The 18,203-nt window shown below is 42.5% G+C and overlaps 1 protein-coding gene across 2 annotated transcripts in view; it reads left to right on the top strand.

Moving 5' to 3' along the window:
• The window catches only part of TPK1 (thiamin pyrophosphokinase 1), a 551,394-nt gene that overhangs the window by 270,762 nt on the left and 262,429 nt on the right, over nucleotides 1–18,203 (top strand). The window contains exon 7 of one of the 2 annotated variants that reach the window (XM_083188541.1): nucleotides 9,562–9,708. The exons of the other annotated variant lie outside the window; for it this stretch is intronic. Coding sequence (XP_083044667.1) covers nucleotides 9,562–9,708 — 147 coding nt within the window. The remainder of the gene's footprint in view (nucleotides 1–9,561; nucleotides 9,709–18,203) is intronic. 2 annotated transcript variants of the gene reach the window in all.

The following is an 18,203-nucleotide window of genomic DNA, read 5'->3' as shown; positions in this document are numbered from 1 at the left end:
AGTAATATTATCTTACTGTCTACAGCATTAATCATAATACCAACTGATCCAACAGGGAGCCTCATTTAGATCACAAAACCAACTATGATAATGGGATCGAACCCACATTATAATGAGGTTCACAGCCCCCCCTCCCTCTCTCCTCTTTTTTCTTTTCCACCTTTTTCTTCTTTTCCTCTTTTTTCCTCTTTTCTTCTTTTTCTTCTCTGTTCACGAGATATTGTATTACCCATATTAAGGTGCAATATTTAACACCCACTCAATGTATACCAATTCACATTTCCTCCCCCCCTCCCCCCCACCCCCTCCCCCCCTCTCCTTTTCCTTCCCAGCACTTTATTATCACATAATTTTGTAAATACAGTGTTCATCACCTTGCAGTGATTTTTTGTTCTTCACTTACACTTCCCCCTCTTCCCAAATCATCACCATTTGAATACTTTATATTTATTTTCACCATATACACACACATCATTTATGAATCACACGTCACATACCAAATATACAATTTCTTTCTATTTTATTTTGTCACCTGACTCACATCACACTATGTCCACTATTTTTCATTATTTAACTAATATGGTTATTATATTATTTAGGTAATACAATATATTCTCATTGCAGAGCTATGGATAATTGATAAGAACAATCACCCAATTAGCCATAAGACTCATAGGGACTATTATGTGCAATTCATCTGTACATTGTATTTGATATCGTGGAGAGAAGGAATCACTGTATCAATGATATTGATAAAAAACGAAGGTTTAATAACCATATTCATACAGTATGTTATACCCTATGCTTATTCCAGGGCTGGGGCTATAGATAAAATTTCAGACCCACTTCCGGGTACGGAGCCACAACTCACATGATTGGTCGAATAAGACCACATGTGAGACAGCGTGAAGGCGCACATGACGCGGACGTCAGCAAGACGCCCGGCATCACAGATCACATGTGACGGGACGCGGGTCACCTGGTACGGCGACGCCGACCACGTGACGCGGTTACCCGACCACATGATCCAATGGGGAAGCGAGAGCAACAGATACGTCACTCCAGATAGGAGGATCATCATTATGAACGCAGAGCGGTGGTTGGATCACGCATGCACGTGATACCAACGTAGATACCGCATTGGTGGGGGATATAAATAAATACTCATCAGCTGGGGCAAACAGGTTGGCCTTGAGAAAGCTGAAAAGTCAGCGAAACGCTTGCGTTGGCTAAAACATCTACCATCTGATATGCTTGTTAGCTTAAAAATGTCAATATTGTGATGTTAGTGTATTGGGGCGCCACTGGTCCACCCAGGTTTTAATAGACAACACCTGAGGTGAAGCAAGGCACAAACCACCTTACAGGTGTGTTTGGGCTATTGCCTTGCTCAAACAAGGGATAATTTAAATCCCATTTCATAACCCATAACTACCTGGGCGCTCCTAAAACACACTGAATAAATCCCAGATAATGTGAAATCAAATTGCTTACACAAAGACTTTTTTGAAATTGGTCTTGCTGCTACATAATAATAAAAACTCTTTATATATTCTCCTCCCATGACCCCCAATAAAATCAGTAGATTATCTTATATTGAGAAGATCACATCTAAATATTATACAAAGAACTGTTATGGTCAACCACCAGTAGGTGGCACCAGGTCCCTGTCCACCAATAAAGGTGTAAGACAGAGTACAGTTTCTTGGTAACTCATATATTCTTTGTGACCTCAATCTTGGTGTATAAAACGAATTATTAAGGGGTGGTCGACAAGAGTGAGAGCACAAGAAACTCTCATAACAAAAGCAGCTAAAAAACCTATTCAATAAGGGTACAATTCTAGTGTGCACAACGCTACATCACTAGCTAAAACGTAACAAGTCATTATCAGATAGGACTCAAGTGTAATTTTAAAAACACATATTTTCTTATCTTTGAGCACATAGTGTGTATATGTTTTGTATGTCTTGATTTTAACCTCTATTTTTTCGCTGCATTCCCAAATAAATATATTGTGGGACTATTAACGCTAAATAATTAAAAGCTATGTTTTATGACTCTATTTTTTCAGTGCGTTCCCTTTGAAAGCAGTTTCTTTTTTTCTCCTCGTTCAAAACATGGTCATTTTCGGTCCAGGAGAGTGGGCACATGTGGGATAGGTGCTGTGGTATTCAACTTTGTGTTTTTATCTACACCTTGTAATGAGCCAGAGTAGAATAATACCCCTTTCACACAGGGCATATTACCGGGTCTAAATTTCAGTCCCGAAGATTTGCTCTCCTCTGTGAAGGTGGTCTGAGAGCAAGTGGACGAATAACCCGCCACTTCAAATGCTGTGTAATTCCCGGATTATTCGGCCGCCGCTGTCTGAAAATGGTATTAGAGGGTACAGATGTGTTCACATTTTCTTTTGCTCAAATTGCACCATGTACACTTTTTATCGCTCTGCAGACTTTGTGACAGCCACACTAAAGCATCCCATCGGAGACATATGCTTCAATATGGCATTCTTGTACTAACTTTACTATTTTTATTTTTTTTATTTTAAATAAGCTCTCATGAGCAGGGCCCTTTTCCCTCATGTGCCATCATCTTTTTCTCATTGCCAACAACAGCACCAAACCTTTTGGTTTGGCCACGCTGCTGCTCATTTGGGTTTTATAAGCATTGCTGCTGCAGCAATTCCTATAAATCTTGTTCATGTTCTACTACTGTATCTTTGTAATGTAAGTCAATTATACCTTGCTTTCTTCATACCGATTTGTTTTTGTAAAGTGCTGCAGACCCCTTGTGGCACAATATAAATAAAGGATAATAATAATTAATAATAGCCTTGCACTTTCTAACCTGAGCTCTGTTTATTATTGTGCTAATACTGTCATCATGTGGTTGGGTTTTGTAAGTGTTAGTAAGCCTTATAATTTCAGTGACTCCTTTTCATACCTGGTTTCATGCATGTATTTATCTGATTCTACCTGTTTTTCTTCCGAGGACAGATGTGGCCACACTTTTCGTGGCTGCAATATGGGCGATAGTGCCCTTTTAGCGCAGCATGATAACGCTGCGTCGGGTGCCGACTAATGAATACACAATACGCTCCAGAGTTTGACTTTGACGCATGAGCGCAGAAGTAACCACATTCCTTTCACCACACATGTTGCAAATGCGACGTGGCAGATGATCAATGTTGCTGGCTACACCTGTATCTAATTAGGCTCCCATTTCTGTAGTCAAAGAAAATTGCCTTAAGGTGCCCATACACGGTACAATTGCTGGGTGCGATGAGATGCACGCTCCTGTCACACATCTCATCGCACAGCTCAAAAAGTATGTACTGCAGATACTTATTGTACTAGATCTCATCATATTGCATCTCATTGCATTGCAAAACCTATGTGATCTAGTCCAAATTGTATACAATAATTGTATGGGTACCTTCATCCCACGAGAATACATAAGATCCACAGACCTATGTATTTTCCAGAATTTAGTATCTTGATTTCGAACATCCTAGTAGATGGTTCATGCTCTCCATTCTTTAACATTGGAACTCTTTGAAGAGCATTACAGATGGATAAAACCTGACCATCTCTCATCCTAACCTTCTGTTTATGTTCACTTCTGTCCCTTCTGTGTCACCCCTGTCTGTCTAACCCTCCCCTTTAGAATGTAAGTTCTCACGTGCAGGGCCCTCTCTCCTCATGTGCTTATCTTAGACTATATAAACCTCTGCCACCCTGATGATTGCTTCAGTGTCCTGTCCCCTGATGCAACTATCAATATTTACCATGTACTTGTCCTAAATTGTCTTGTACTGTAATTCGTTATCTGTTTTTGCTCATCTGTGTATTGTTAGGTGCTATAGAACCTTTGTGGCGCCATATAAATAAACAATAATAATAAAATGGAGCGCCTCTGTCAGTGCCGGGGATCGCCAGAATGTCCCCACTGGCAATCGCCAGTTTAGCATTACCATCTGCCTGTTTGGATAAAGGGATGAAAGTTCTTTGTAGGGAAGGTAGGTTTGGATAAAGGGATGAAAGTTCTTTGTAGGGAAGGTAGAAATCAGAACTAGTTGTATTTACGTAGGATCCTTTTTGGCTGTTGCCTAGTGTAAGTGCCTTTCACCATAGCTGTTGTGGGGCAGTTTTGTATGCAGTGCAGATAAACTGCAGTAGTGACCAGTTACCTATTGTTGCTATTTACTAAATAGTTTGGCTACAAGGGTTAAGTCATGTGTGGGAACCATTGTCATAGAAAATCATATTCTAAAGGACTTTCTTATATTGAGTAACCTAAGTGGTTAATACAATCTGAAATGTATTTGAAGTTCTTTTCAATATTATCATTTAAACTAGCATGATAACCTATTTGTCTGATTTGACCCTTCAGGAAACACATTTAGATGTGATTCATTAGTCATACTGTATAATGAAATGTAATATAACTTAGCACTGGAGATCCCAACAGGATATTTCACACAGCCTGTCAAGAAGCAAGCAGTCTTTGTTTTTTCCTTTCACAAGTTATATGCAAGAAAGTTCTATTCTAAGGCCATTCATTGTACTTTTCTACATTCACTAGTTGTATTTAACTTTTTTTTTGTATGTACTTACAGCCTCATTTCTTAGTATAATAGAGAATCATATTGATAATAGTGTTCAACCCAGATGTTAATCATTCTCTATCACGTATTTCTAATTATCCTATATAGCGCTAATGCATGTGGAACATGCATTAACATGACTTTATAATACTCCTGTCCAAATACCAGGTGGGAACCGGTCGGAGGTGACGCCTTCAACCCGCCAATAAAGTGGGTTGTGCCGTCAGTCTGAAAGGGGTTGTTCCTGGTACAATGTACAAAATTCCATGTGCGATTTGGCATTGGGGTAATACCATGAAGCATTGTTACCTCATCACACTGCTATTTATCTCTAGTTTGTTTCTATGTACAGTAATTTACATAAATCTTAAAATAAGGGTCTGATTTTTATAAAATGTAAATTAAATAATCTATTTCCAGCCAATTGTCAATAAAGCAAACAAACAAAATATTAATTTTAAAATCAAATTGCCACCTAAAGTGTTACATAACCAGAGTGTTACATAACTCCGGTTTTCAGCTGTGGCTAGGATACGAACCTGGAAACAATTGTTGCACCTAGCAGCCATTGGTCGCACTGCTATGAAACTCCACCCACTTCCCATAAGGTAGTGCAGTTTTATTACTGACAAAGTAATGTAACTAATTGAAAAATTGTATGAGGGGATAACTGGAGTAGTGTTCTCTAAAAATGTTTTTTTTTATCGTTTTAGCAGCTTTAATACTTAACATACAGTATCATATCAATACAGTTCAGATCAGTCTGTCTTCCTTGCTTATCTGTGAATGTTTTTTACTCTCAAAGAAACTGGTTTGCTAATTCTTGGTTTTATACACGTGTACACTTCTGTATAAGGCTTAAAATATCATTTTCTATGCAAAATGCTTAGATACAATAATATAGCATTACTCTTTTACACTAGCATTATTAACTGAAGATAACAGGAATTACCACAATAACTACCCTTTTTACACAAGGCTCTATACCTATAATATTGCACACTATGGAAGATTATTATGTTGTAGCTGCCAAACGCATCTGTAGAGATTTGTTCATTTTTATAAGCAGCAGTGTAGTAAATGTTAAATTTCTTAAAAAAAAAAAAAAATATATATGTAAATCTGGGTACACACTAGGTGATTCCTGCAGCCGGCAATATAGTTAACTATATCGGCAGTGCAGTGGGAGAATGATATTACATGCAGTCGCTGACAATATTGCCTGCATTTTGAGCTTCATGTACAGGCAACAAAAAGGACGTCGTTAATGACCCATGGCCCCGTGCATCGTTAACGATATATGATATGATATATCGCCCAGTGTGTACCCAGCTTAGGTTAAATCTATTATCACTCAGGTAGATTTACAGATGTAATGTACATTAAATACACAAACATTTCTGTAGAATCAAAACGAAGGGGTTATTTTGTAGCCCTTACAGAGTAAAATAGTGCCATTCAATAGCACTTAGGCCATATTCAGTGCCTTAAGTATTTTCTGTTGTCACAATTTCCTTGAATCTGATTTGTATTTTTTAAAACTTTTCTATAAACCAATTTCCATTTCACTGGAGGATTTTGTTAATAAGCATTCCTATACATATCCTGACTGCTGTACATCACATGGCCTGGGCCGTTGAGACATAAACAGGGCCTAGGTATTGTGGTGAGCTGTCAAAATATGTTTGGAAAGGCCATGCCTCCGAAAATGAAAACCCCTAATGTAAAGCATACTTGCCTACTTTCAAATTCACCTCTCTGGGAGAAGCCCAGAGAGGCAACACATCAGGAGGGCGGAAGCAAGGCTAACATCACTTGGCCCCGCCCCCATGCCGGAAAACTCCATGATTCACAGGCTTAAATGACGTGAAATGTCGCAAACGCGTAATTTTAGCCCCGTCCCCTCTCCGCGGACCTGCAATTTCCGGTAATTAAACCAGCGGGCATGGGGGGAGCTGGGGCTATTACCACAAAGCGGGAGACTTGCCAACCTTCCCGGGGAGCAGGGAGGCGGACCTGATTTCCCGGGAGGCTCACGGCCATTCCGGGAGGGTAGGCAAGCCCTCTTGGAAAAGCTGCAATAGGGGATATTTGTGCCCATAAGCTACCCAGTCCCTTCCAATAGGCACAGGTAACGGTCTCTGCTGCTCCCCCTCTGGGTACTCCTGCACACTACAGAAGAAATTGACATTGTTCGTGATTCAGTCTTGTTAGCAAGCACAAAACCATGCTGCACTGTAGGTGGAGCAAATGTAACATGTGCAGGGAGAGTTAGATTTAGGAGAGTTATATTGTTTCTGTGCAGGGTAAATACTGGCTACTTTCTTTTTACACTGCAATTTAGATTTCAGTTTGAACATACCCCACACCAATCTACTGTCGCGTATACACGGAGCAATGGCAGCTTTGTACGGAGAGACACTGAATCAATCAGATCACTCAGCACCTAGCGCTGCACCAGCGATGTGTCCACAGCGATCTGTCACTGCCCCTGTTCTCAGTTGAGAGAACACAGGTGATGAGTAGCTATTTCAAGCATGCTCAAAATATCTAGGGGCTGCGCATCGCTATTGCTATGGTGCATACACACATAGCGATTTGTTCTTTTAAGTGTTCTAGTCAGATTGTTTAGAAATGGGGCTTAAATCGCCATGTGTTTATGCCACATAACACAATCTAAATGTTACATCTACCCCACTTTCATCGCAGCATGGATTTGTCCACTGCAAAAATTGCAGCCTTGCTAACAGGTCTGAATAAGGCCCTTTGTCAATACAGCTGTTTTCTTAGACTATATACAGTATTCTACAATTTGTGTTTACTAGTTGCACTTCTGCAAAGCAGCCTGCCTAATTGCCCAGTTGCTAGGAGAGCGCTGGGCATGCCCCCAAACATAAAAATGTGTTTTCACAGGGACTCCCATGAAACGCTGGGCGGCACCAGACTTTGCCGCCACCTCTTTAAACTTAAATATCCATATTACATTATACTAGTAAGCGCAGTATCTTTTTCTAGAAAGCATTGTTTGAGACAACACCGGTCTCCCAGGAGAGTCATCAGCTGCCATCTGATATACAAGGAATGTAATTGAAAAAAAATCCTTAAGAGGAGTACCTGATTAAGACATTTATACCACCCCTGAGGTGGTGGCATTGACATTTAGCAATTTAAGAGTGCCAACATGATATTTTATCTTGGTCCCCATAACATAAATCATTTTAGCACCCCAATGAGGTCGCATCTCTAAATGGTTCCTGTACTGAACAACTTTGGGCCACATACTGTAGTGTGGCTATGTCCTACAGGATTTCTACTGCGAGGCATGACAATAGGGGAAAGAGTAAAGATTGACAGTACCTCGCTTCGGTGATTTTTACTCTCATGTTTGATTTTAAACCACATATTCAGTGTTTTGTATGATATTCATAAGGAAAAGGTGGTGACAAAACAAAAACCATTGGGGGGTGGGGGGCTCCAATGGGTCTCACACAACTTAATACAGTAAAATGGCAGATAGGGATAGATATCAACTTTGATAAACAAACGGGTGTAATTTGTGGAACTATGGAAGCCTTGTTTAACTCTAAAACACCATAGAAATATTACGTACAGACTTCTATTACTTTTGTATGATATTCAACATATACAGTAGGTTCCCAGGATTGACTAGGTTAATAAGTATAGTATGCAGATTTCAAGATAAAATGCATATGTTTGCTTTTCTTGGTACTTGTGAGTTATCCGGGCTGCTGATTTTTTCATCGCGCCCGAAATCGTGGGCATCACGTCGGTCGTGGCCGTTATAAGGAGCCGCGACGCGATGCCGATGATTTCCCATAGACAGTAATGTTAAAAGACACGATGGACCCGATTTCCGACACGATTTCCCATAGACAGTAATGTTAAAAGAAGCGATGGACCCGATTTCCCATAGACAGCAATGTTAAAATAAAATTACAATGTGAAATTGGCCAATATGTTTTTAAAAAAAATGTTTCATGGCCCCCCACCACCGTTAACGCCACCCCGCTATTGACGCCAACCCGAAGCGTGGCGAGCGCAGCGAGCCCGCGAGGGGCGGCGATACGCGTCCTCCGACCTTTTCATGCCCTACTATCCACTAGGGCGTGGAGTGAGAATAGAATAGTGTGGCGAGCGCAGCGAGCCACCGAGCCCGAAGCGTGGCGAGCGCAGCGAGCCCCGCGAGGGGACGCGGACACCTTCACAGGTATCCGCGTGCCCTTGCGGGCTTCACAGGTGTCCGCGTCCCCTCGCGGGGCTCGCTGCGCTCGCCACGCTTCGGGCTCGGTGGCTCGCTGCGTTCGCCACACTATTCTATTCTCACTCCACGCCCTAGTGGATAGTAGGGCATGAAAAGGTCGGAGGACGCGTACCGTCGACCCTCGCGGGCTCGCTGCGCTCGCCACGCTTCGGGTTGGCGTCAATAGCGGGGTGGCGTTAACGGTGGTGGGGGGCCATGAAACATTTTTTTTAAAAACATATTGCCCAATTTCACATTGTAATTTTATTTTAACATTGCTGTCTATGGGAAATCGGGTCCATCGCGTCTTTTAACATTACTGTCTATGGGAAATCGGGTCCATCGTGTCTTTTAACATTACTGTCTATGGGAAATCGTGGGCATCGCGTCGCGGCCCCTTATAACGGCCACGACCGACGCGATGCCCCCGATATTGTGTCTTTTAACATTACTGTCTATGGGAAATCGGGGGCATCGCGTCGCGGCCCCTTATAACGGCCACGACCGACGCGATGCCCCCGATTTGGAGCTAAATCGTGGGCATCGCGTCGGTCGGGTGTCCTTAAGTTAACCAAACTTAAGGACAAAATCGGCAGCCCGAGTAACTCACAAGTACCCTTTTCTTTCTTCTCATGTGTTGAATAAAATGTGTTCTGACTAGATCTTACATGATTTTATATTCCTGATTAAGGTGGACGTCATTGTGGTGTTGGGAGGACTTGGGGGACGCTTTGACCAGACTATGGCTTCAGTGGAGACACTTTGTCATGCTGTCAAAATCACCTCTATTCCAATAATAGTGATTCAAGATTCATCTCTTATCTATCTGCTGCAGCCTGTAAGTACAAAACGGTCAGCTTGCCTGACAGTCATTGCTATAAGTGTATTTGGCAAGCAGTAGGGCTGTGATGGGTTTATATGACAGTTGTCTTTTTCTATCATATTAAATTCTAACTCCTAAATTCTATTCTATGATGGTAAAAAAGCATTTCTGCAATATTATGCACACATATTTTAATTGATTATGAGAGCAGTAAAAATATGATGGTAGAGTAGTTTGAAATAATTTTATAGATTGTAATTATTTAGATACTTCGTTACCAGCCCGTCAAATGATGAAACAACATAACAGTAATGCCAGCGTTGGCAGCTGTGAGCGGCCAAAGGAAGCAACATTTGAATTGGTCCATTGGGCGCCATCTAGTGCCCACTGGTGCACAAAAACACATCAATTTCCCTTATAGAGGCGATGAACATCATTAGCCTTTTATTATATAGGATTCAGGATACTAATAATCAGTAGTGGATCCCATGGTCCAGAATGCAACTGTTTGTGTATGAATATAACCTGTTCATTAGCACTGCACCACAATGCTTACCAACAGCTGTCCATAGATCTAGGCCCCATGAGGTTAATTTATCATAGGACATCATTGCTCAACAGCGCCACCCCTGGCCAATACTGGAACTATCTGCTTAACATAAATGAATGCCTGTCGAGAAGGAACCCCAGTACCACCTTATTGTCCACTCAGTTGCCTGGGACCATTACCAGCCTCCTAGTTACAGGGGCAGATCTATTAAGCCCGTTGAAGGAATACACTGGGGCAGATGTAGTAAGCCTGATAAAGTGGAGATAAAGTAGACGGTGATAACGCACAAGACAGTCAGCAATGTTTGAAAAATGAAAGCTATGAGTTGATTGGCTGGTGCGTTATCACCTTCCACTTTATCTTTTTACAAGGCTTAATTTATCTGCTCCAGTGGAAGGTGATAACGCAAAATGCAGGCTGTGGGGGAACACTCACATCATTTGATGGTCGCCGACCATCGAATGATGTGGAAGGCACACGCACATCTAAGGTTACTCTGAGGTAACGCGGCATTTGCAGGGTAGTGTCTGGTGGACACGCATGGCTCAACCTAAATAAAGTCCGTAGAGTACAGTATGTAGGAGCCATTGATGTGCAGCTATTTGCCAATAAACTTCTACAGCAATGTAGCAATTTTGAATTTGTGTTGTACATGCTTACATCACATACTAATGCGTCTTTGCAGAGTGGTACACAATTTGGTGCATTGACCATTGTAACAGACCTGGGATGGAAAGTGACTTTCTCATGTAGGCAATGTTCAGTAAGAAAACGTTATGCAAGTGCAGTAAATGCAGACCAGCATGTAATCAGTTATTTTGTATTTTGCACTAACTCTTCAACGGTGGCTCCAGGGATCCAAAATTCAGGGTGTGCATCATTAGGCTGACAGTTAATAGGTCGACACATGAAAAACGTGGACATGGTCTAGGTCAACATTGACAAAAAGTTGACACAAGCAAAAGGTCTACATGAATTGTTCCTTTTTTATGTTTATGTTGACGTCTGCCAAGATGGACTTTGTGTAAGTGTACAACCTCCCCGCACATGGCTCACTGCACTTGCCATGCTTCGGGCACTATTATAATCTAATTCTATGCCCATTTGGATCATGAAGTAAGATGTCCGTTTTAAAAAAAATCATGAAAAACTCATGTCAACTTTTTCATGTGTCGCTCATTATCAAGTCAACCTTGCTTGTGTCAAACTTTTGTCAACGTCGACCTACATCATGTTGATCTTTTTCATATGCCGACCTATTAACTGGACTGGTAGTGTTCACTTTAGGGTTTTTCTTTGAATCAGGAGGGCACATTTAAGATGAGATATTTACTTTGGAAATAAAACAAAAAAAAACATATATTAAAATTTGCACACTGCACTAGGATTACGCCCTTTAAACATTATCCTACTCTGCTATGACCATTACATATTCTGTCGTAATGACAATTGCACATTATGGCACACACTGTAATGCCTCTTATACATTATACCACACACCATAATGCCCATTACACATGTTGGAATACACCGTAATATCCATTGCTCATAATGGCACATACTGAAATGAAAGTTCTCAGCAGCATGTCAGTCTGGTGGGGGGCAGCGTAAGGGTGCACAGTGCCACACGCAAAAAGGTCATAATGCATTTTGAGGTTTTGAAATTGGGCAGGGTGCGGCACCCTGCAAAAGAAGCTTAGAGGAACACTAGAAATTCAACGAGGAGCCGCACCACCTGCCAGATAGTCCTAGCTGATAATATTGGGCAGACTTTGTGGTGGCAGATTGCGTGGTTGGCTACTTGAATTTTAGGCTGTGCTGCAGCCCCTCTTTTTGGAGTCCCCATTGCTACTCGGACTCCTTCATAAACAGAAAATAAATAGTTCTCCTTCATCCACTAGGTGTCACTGGAGTTACACTGGGGAATAGAAGGCAACCACATGTAGCATGGACACTTTAAATATAAATTAGTGTGACCAACTCCTCCCCTTCTACTTCCCCTCCCAGGTAGTCTTATGGTGTGTACACACTTGTACAATTTAAACTATATTACAATTTAGATATCTGCATACAATATATACAATTTAGACTATCTGCATACAATTTATACTATATAGCGCAGATCTGCACTATATAGTCAATGCAGCCAAGACTTTATGGCTGCGATACAGGAGTGCGCATCGGGATTGCAAGGGTTAAAACCTGTGCGATCTGCATGAGATCCAGATGAGATTTTGACTATATAGTCAAAATCTCATGCACTGTGTACACACCATTAGATTGTGCCCGAAAGGGAGCATGTCACATTTTGGCTCACTCCTGGGCTTTTTTGTAATTAGCGCATAAAGCAGCAAGATTTGCCATTAACGACAGGCAGATAGTTGCTGCTACTATCTGCCTGCGGCGCGGGAGCCTGCCAGAGGAAGCCGGCTGGTACCACGGTATGCACCCAACTCCCTGGCTGACAGAGACCACCGTCTCTGGAAATGTAATGGGCACAGCTCATACGAGGTGCACGCCCAATCCTCCACCCAGCCCCACCGCCGACGGCAGTGCTGCCTCCCTGTTAGAGCGGAGGTCAGGGAACACAAGCGGTGGTGCAGCAGAGGATTTATTTTAAACCTGGCGCCATTATGGAGACGGTGCTGCCGGGTGGAGTCACCACGCAGTGCTCCCAGCAGCCCTGGCATTCCACGACGTTCCTGGAGGCTCCTGGTTGCGCTGTAGATACCATCAAGGACTACAGTTGGGCGATTCCTTGTCTCTTGATGACCGTCCAGCTGAAAGCTCTACCCGGTCTCTGAGCTACAGTGGGGTTTAGAGCTAGGTGAAGACAGTTTGGGCTGTGTTTAAAATAGGGCTATAGCACTTCCTGTATTATATACCATAGCGCTGTTTAGACTCTGTGACAGCTCTTTTCTTTCACTGTCTCTCGCTTCCAGTACTTCTGACTGGCAAACCAATACCTACTCTCTGTCTAAGTGTGGTAGTGTGTGGTAATAATACCTGTGTATATTATTGTTTACAATGGCAGGGGGTTACTCCATCAGAGTTGCTTGCAAGAAGTTACTGCAAAATGTAAACTTTTTTTTCACAGAGGGAGTTTTGCTGTGTGGTAAATGCACTATTAACCCCCCTCTAACACAGGCTACTGTGAATACCCCTGTCTGGGCATCATAGCTTTCTGATGTCATGTCCCAGTTATCTTCTGAGCTCTCAGCAGTTTAAAAGGATAGAGGGACATCCAGAAACCAGCAGGCCTCTTTAGCCTCTGCTGTAGAAGGCTTAACAAAGGCTCTGGCCACAGACATCAGTGTTCGATCCCATTAGAAGACGTGGACCTCCGTTACCTAACTTGGAAGGTGGTTCTTCTGTTGGCTCTGGCCAGAAGAGTCTCTGAACTGGGAGCGCTCTCTTGTCATTCTCCATTCCTTCAGTTTCATCCAGACAGAGCAGAGCTTCGTACCAGTCTATCCTTTCTTCCAAAGGTAGTCTCCGCATTCCACGTAACCCAACCCATTGTAGTCGCAGCCTTCTCGGAGGCTTCACCATAGGAAAGGTTCTTGGATGTGGTTAGGGCCCTGCGCATCTATGTCTCTCGCCTCTTTTCACAAGTTGGATGTCTTGTTTGTCACCTATGACCCTGTGCGTCATTGGTGGCCAGCTTCCAAACAGACGCTTACCAGATGGATCCGTCTGACCATTCGTCAGGCATACATTACTGGGTCTCAGAGACCTCCTACTACCATAGGGGCACACTCCACTAGATCGTTGGGTCCCTCAGGGGCGGCAGCCCGTGGGGTTTCTCTCCAACAGTTTGGCCCCTCTGTCTTAAGGGGTTCTCAGTGCTCTCCCACCCGTGTTGGGAGCTCTGGGATGTCCTCAATGTAATTCCAGTGACACCTAGTGGATGAAGGAGAAACAGGGATTTCTGTACTTACCGTAAATCCTTTTCTCCGAGTACACAGGTGTCACTGGATGCCAGCCTCAGAGCTATTCTCCACCATAATAATTTCATGGTTAGGTTCCTCTCAGGTAACCTTGGAGTTTTCCCTTGTCAGCGTTTATAGTTATATGGTTATTATACCAATTGGTCTGTTTGACTCTGTGTGTTATGTTCAGTGTTTTTTCTCACTGTTTCTTTTTTCTACTATACATATTAAATGTTATGTTTATTTATTTATTTTTTTATTCTAGTTATGTTGTGATTAACCTCCTCTTCGGAAGTGTGTGAGTATCTTCCTGCTCCTTCTGGGCACAATCTGTATGACTGCCTGGGAGGGGAAGTAGAAGGGAAGGAGTTGGTCACACTAATTTATATTTAAAGTGCCCATGCTCCATGTGGTCGCCTTCTATTCCCCAGTGTAAATCCAGTGACACCTGTGTACTCGGAGAAAAGGATTTACGGTAAGTACAGAAATCCCTGTTTTACATGCATTCTATCTAGACTACTATTTGTACCGGAGGCTATTATATCTGTGCAATACCTTATTACCAACATTATTAGTATCCTGTGAGGTGCTACATCCGTGCACGCAGACAGATTAGTTGTACAGGGGACATTTTAGATTCACTTTTCTATTTTACCATGCAGCTACAGTAGTTTTTCCTGTTTTGAACAAAACTATGTTTTCAGAACAAACATTGTTGTGCTGTTATTAAAACTTTGTTATTGTACACTGTTTTCATTGTTTTCATACTTGTGTTATGATTCTCCTTCTTTATGTTATTGTACATTTTTTAAAACCTTGATGTACTTTTGTTGTGGCCCCCAATGAAGCAGCGTATTTATTGCCTAAATAGAAGGAAGACACATAACACAACTCTTAAAATAATTGTTCTTACTTAAAAGTTGACATCAAATACAGTAATATATTTTGTAATTTTCAGGAAATTTTCTATTACTATCACTTAACTGTTTTACTCTAAATTGGGATTTAAGGAACCCCAAATATTTGCCAGACAGCTGTCAAAAAAGTAAATAGTGCCACCAAGATCTTCCAGTGTAATAAATCATATATGCTGAAACCTATTTCTTTGAAAGTTAACCTTGTACCTTCAGCTAAAGGGCTAATGAGCCATAGATACCTAAGGCTGGTACGCTGGCACCAACACCCAGCAGCTTACATTAGACACCATGATCGATGACAGCAGGCACAGCTAAGAATTCAGAGTCATTACTTATTTCACTGCAGCAAAATATTTTCAGAGCTACAGTACATTCATTTATTAAATGATTTATCTAAAATTAAAATCACATTGATTAATTGTGATATGAATAAAAGATATTTGTGGGATAAATCAGATTTTTACTTCTAATGTAGTGATAAGGTGCCTATAGCCCCATACACATGGGTCGATTTCAGCTATAATCGCTGGGAATATGGTCGGTGAGTGACCATATACACGTGTGTGCGGGGCAACTGTAGCCGGGAGCGCTCCTGCAACCAGCCCTGGGGTGGTCGCTGCTTCTGCGACCAGCTGCTTCCTCCCCAGAGAGTCTAATTTTTATCAGTGATCATCTCTGGTTGATGATGAAAATGGGACTCTAAGCAATATATTTCTCAGCAATATATTGCTCTGTGATCATATTGCTCCGTGTGTACGGAGCGTATGCAGAGCTGTTATTTTGAATTGAAAGTTTCAAGTTCAGTATTTTGTAAGAAAATATTCCACATACCAGGAACATGGAAATACAGTAGGCGGATAAACAAATCAGACAGAGCCAAGAAAAGCAGTGGGAAACTCCCAATATACACATAAGTACTGTAGAGACATCATTTGGAGAAGTTTAATTACATTGAATCCATACCTCCCAACATTTCTAAACTAAAAAGCGGGATTCCTGTGTGTGGCAGGATGTCACACTCCCAATCGTGGTTTCCGTATAAGGAGCTTGGTTGTGCGCCAATGTCTGGGAGCTGCTGGCCATGCCTTGTCCCTCTGTCTCCATTAATAGAAGCTGTTTGCAATCGCACAGCTTCTGTTCACTGCTGCTCTACTCCGAGCAGTGAGTGACGGGGGAAGTTGAACAGCTGGGATTCTGATGTCGGTATACTGACTGCCGCGATCCTGACTGATAGGGGCTATTCTCCCTCCTGGGGCCCACAACTCTCAACAGAACCTGCATTGAGTGCGGTAAACCCCCTAGCCTGCAAGGGGCTTCTTTGCGCTCGCCACCCCTGTTGGAGTACCGGCGGTTGGGATTCCAATGTCAGTATACTGACCATTGGAAGCCCGACTGTTGGGCCGTCATACCACACCCAACAGGGGGACTCCCAACTGCCCCCACCAGGGGACACTGCTGCCCAGTGGGACAGCAGTTACAAAACTAATGCGCCCCTGCACTTGACCCATTATTTTAAATATTATCATATCTGATATGGCCATAAGGGTTTCCTAGGATGCTTCTTAACCACTTGTCATTGTACTGTGGGGGTGATTTACATTGGCTCAGTAAGCAATCTACATTCGCTGCTTACCGAGCAGTTAGATGCCGCCCGCCGGGCAAGCAAACTCACACCCCCCCTTCCCAGAACGAACAGCTTCATTTGCATGCGATTAAATGTGTACGATCACACACCCATTCGTATGCGAGTGTACAGGGGGAAAAAAGTTGGCAACCATCGAATGACTGTTCCACCCGTTCGCAAATAAAAGTCAGTCTAGGCCTGGACAAAGACGGGGCTGACGGCTGGCGTCCTGTAATGTCAGCCGCCCGCATCCCCAGGATACCCATAAAACACTGGGACTTCCCCTGCTTCGGACCAATGTCAAACCCCACCTGCCCCATTCCCTCCCCTACCTGCGCGAATGCCTCGGCGAGTGTGATACTTGCCGAAGGCATTCGCACAGCGGCTCTGCGCATGCGTATATTAGCATATACACATGCACAGAGCCGCACCATTGGTCCCCGGACCAATATTTGCATTTCTGCGAGCCATTGTGAATAAGCGACTGGAAGATATCCAACCAGATTAGTTTATGCCTAAACTCTGGGCTATTAGTTTCCATTGTTCATTTTTTCTAGTTTTTACAAAATATAATTTTTTATTTTACTATTATTTTTTAGACTTTTCAAGATGATACTCATTTAAGTTTACTTGTTAAATTGTAACCCACATAAATATTCTAGTAGTTATAGTTCTAAAGCACTAGAAATCTTAAGAAAGCTAGATGTACTATAGATAGTTTATCTTCCAAACACATTGGCAAGAACTCCTAGTCAGATCATCCATTGGTGCAGTGGAAAATAGCCTGCTTGTACGTTCTCTGTGTAAGGGAGGCATAACATATCCCTGTGGTCAGGATACTGGCAGTCAAAGACTTACACCAGCATCCTGATGTGGAGAATCCCGAACGGGGCTCTGTGTTTACCTTAACCCTCTCCCCCCTACCCCTGTCACACTAGTGCTCCTTTGCGGGACCTATTCCTAACACTACCCCCCACAGCGTCTAAACCTCTCTACTAGAGATTTATACAAACCTCACCTAAACCTAGACACCCTTACTCCACAGCCTAGCCCTAATTCCCCCTAGTAAGTGCCTGAACCTAACCCTTCCCCACGGCACCCTAACCCTAAATCTTGGGCTTAAACCTGACCCCCCTCCATCCCAGGCCTGAATCCTAACTCGATGAGGCATCTTTACGTTCAGAATGTCACCTGTCGGTATTTCGGAGTCAGGCGCTGGTTTTCTGACTGCAGTCTGGATTCCGTCTTGGGCATACTGAACATTGGCATCCTGATCACATACCCTTTGTACTATTTTATTGTAATTTATTGTAATGGCAAATATTTACATTTCTTCAAATTTCTGCTTTCAGCAATATTTGATCTAGTGGAAATTTTTATTTCCTTCTTGTAAACTCTTCTATTCTGTAACTGGTAACATTTCTGGATGATTGCTATAACTTCCATCTAACTAGATACAGTATCTGTAGAATTGTAAAGATCTGGGA

Source organism: Crinia signifera, chromosome 5, assembly GCF_055691185.1.
Source record: "Crinia signifera chromosome 5, ASM5569118v1, whole genome shotgun sequence".
Classification (NCBI taxonomy): domain Eukaryota; kingdom Metazoa; phylum Chordata; class Amphibia; order Anura; family Myobatrachidae; genus Crinia; species Crinia signifera.
The sequence above is the reverse complement of the archived record's forward strand: the minus strand, read 5'-3'. Positions and strand labels throughout refer to the sequence as shown.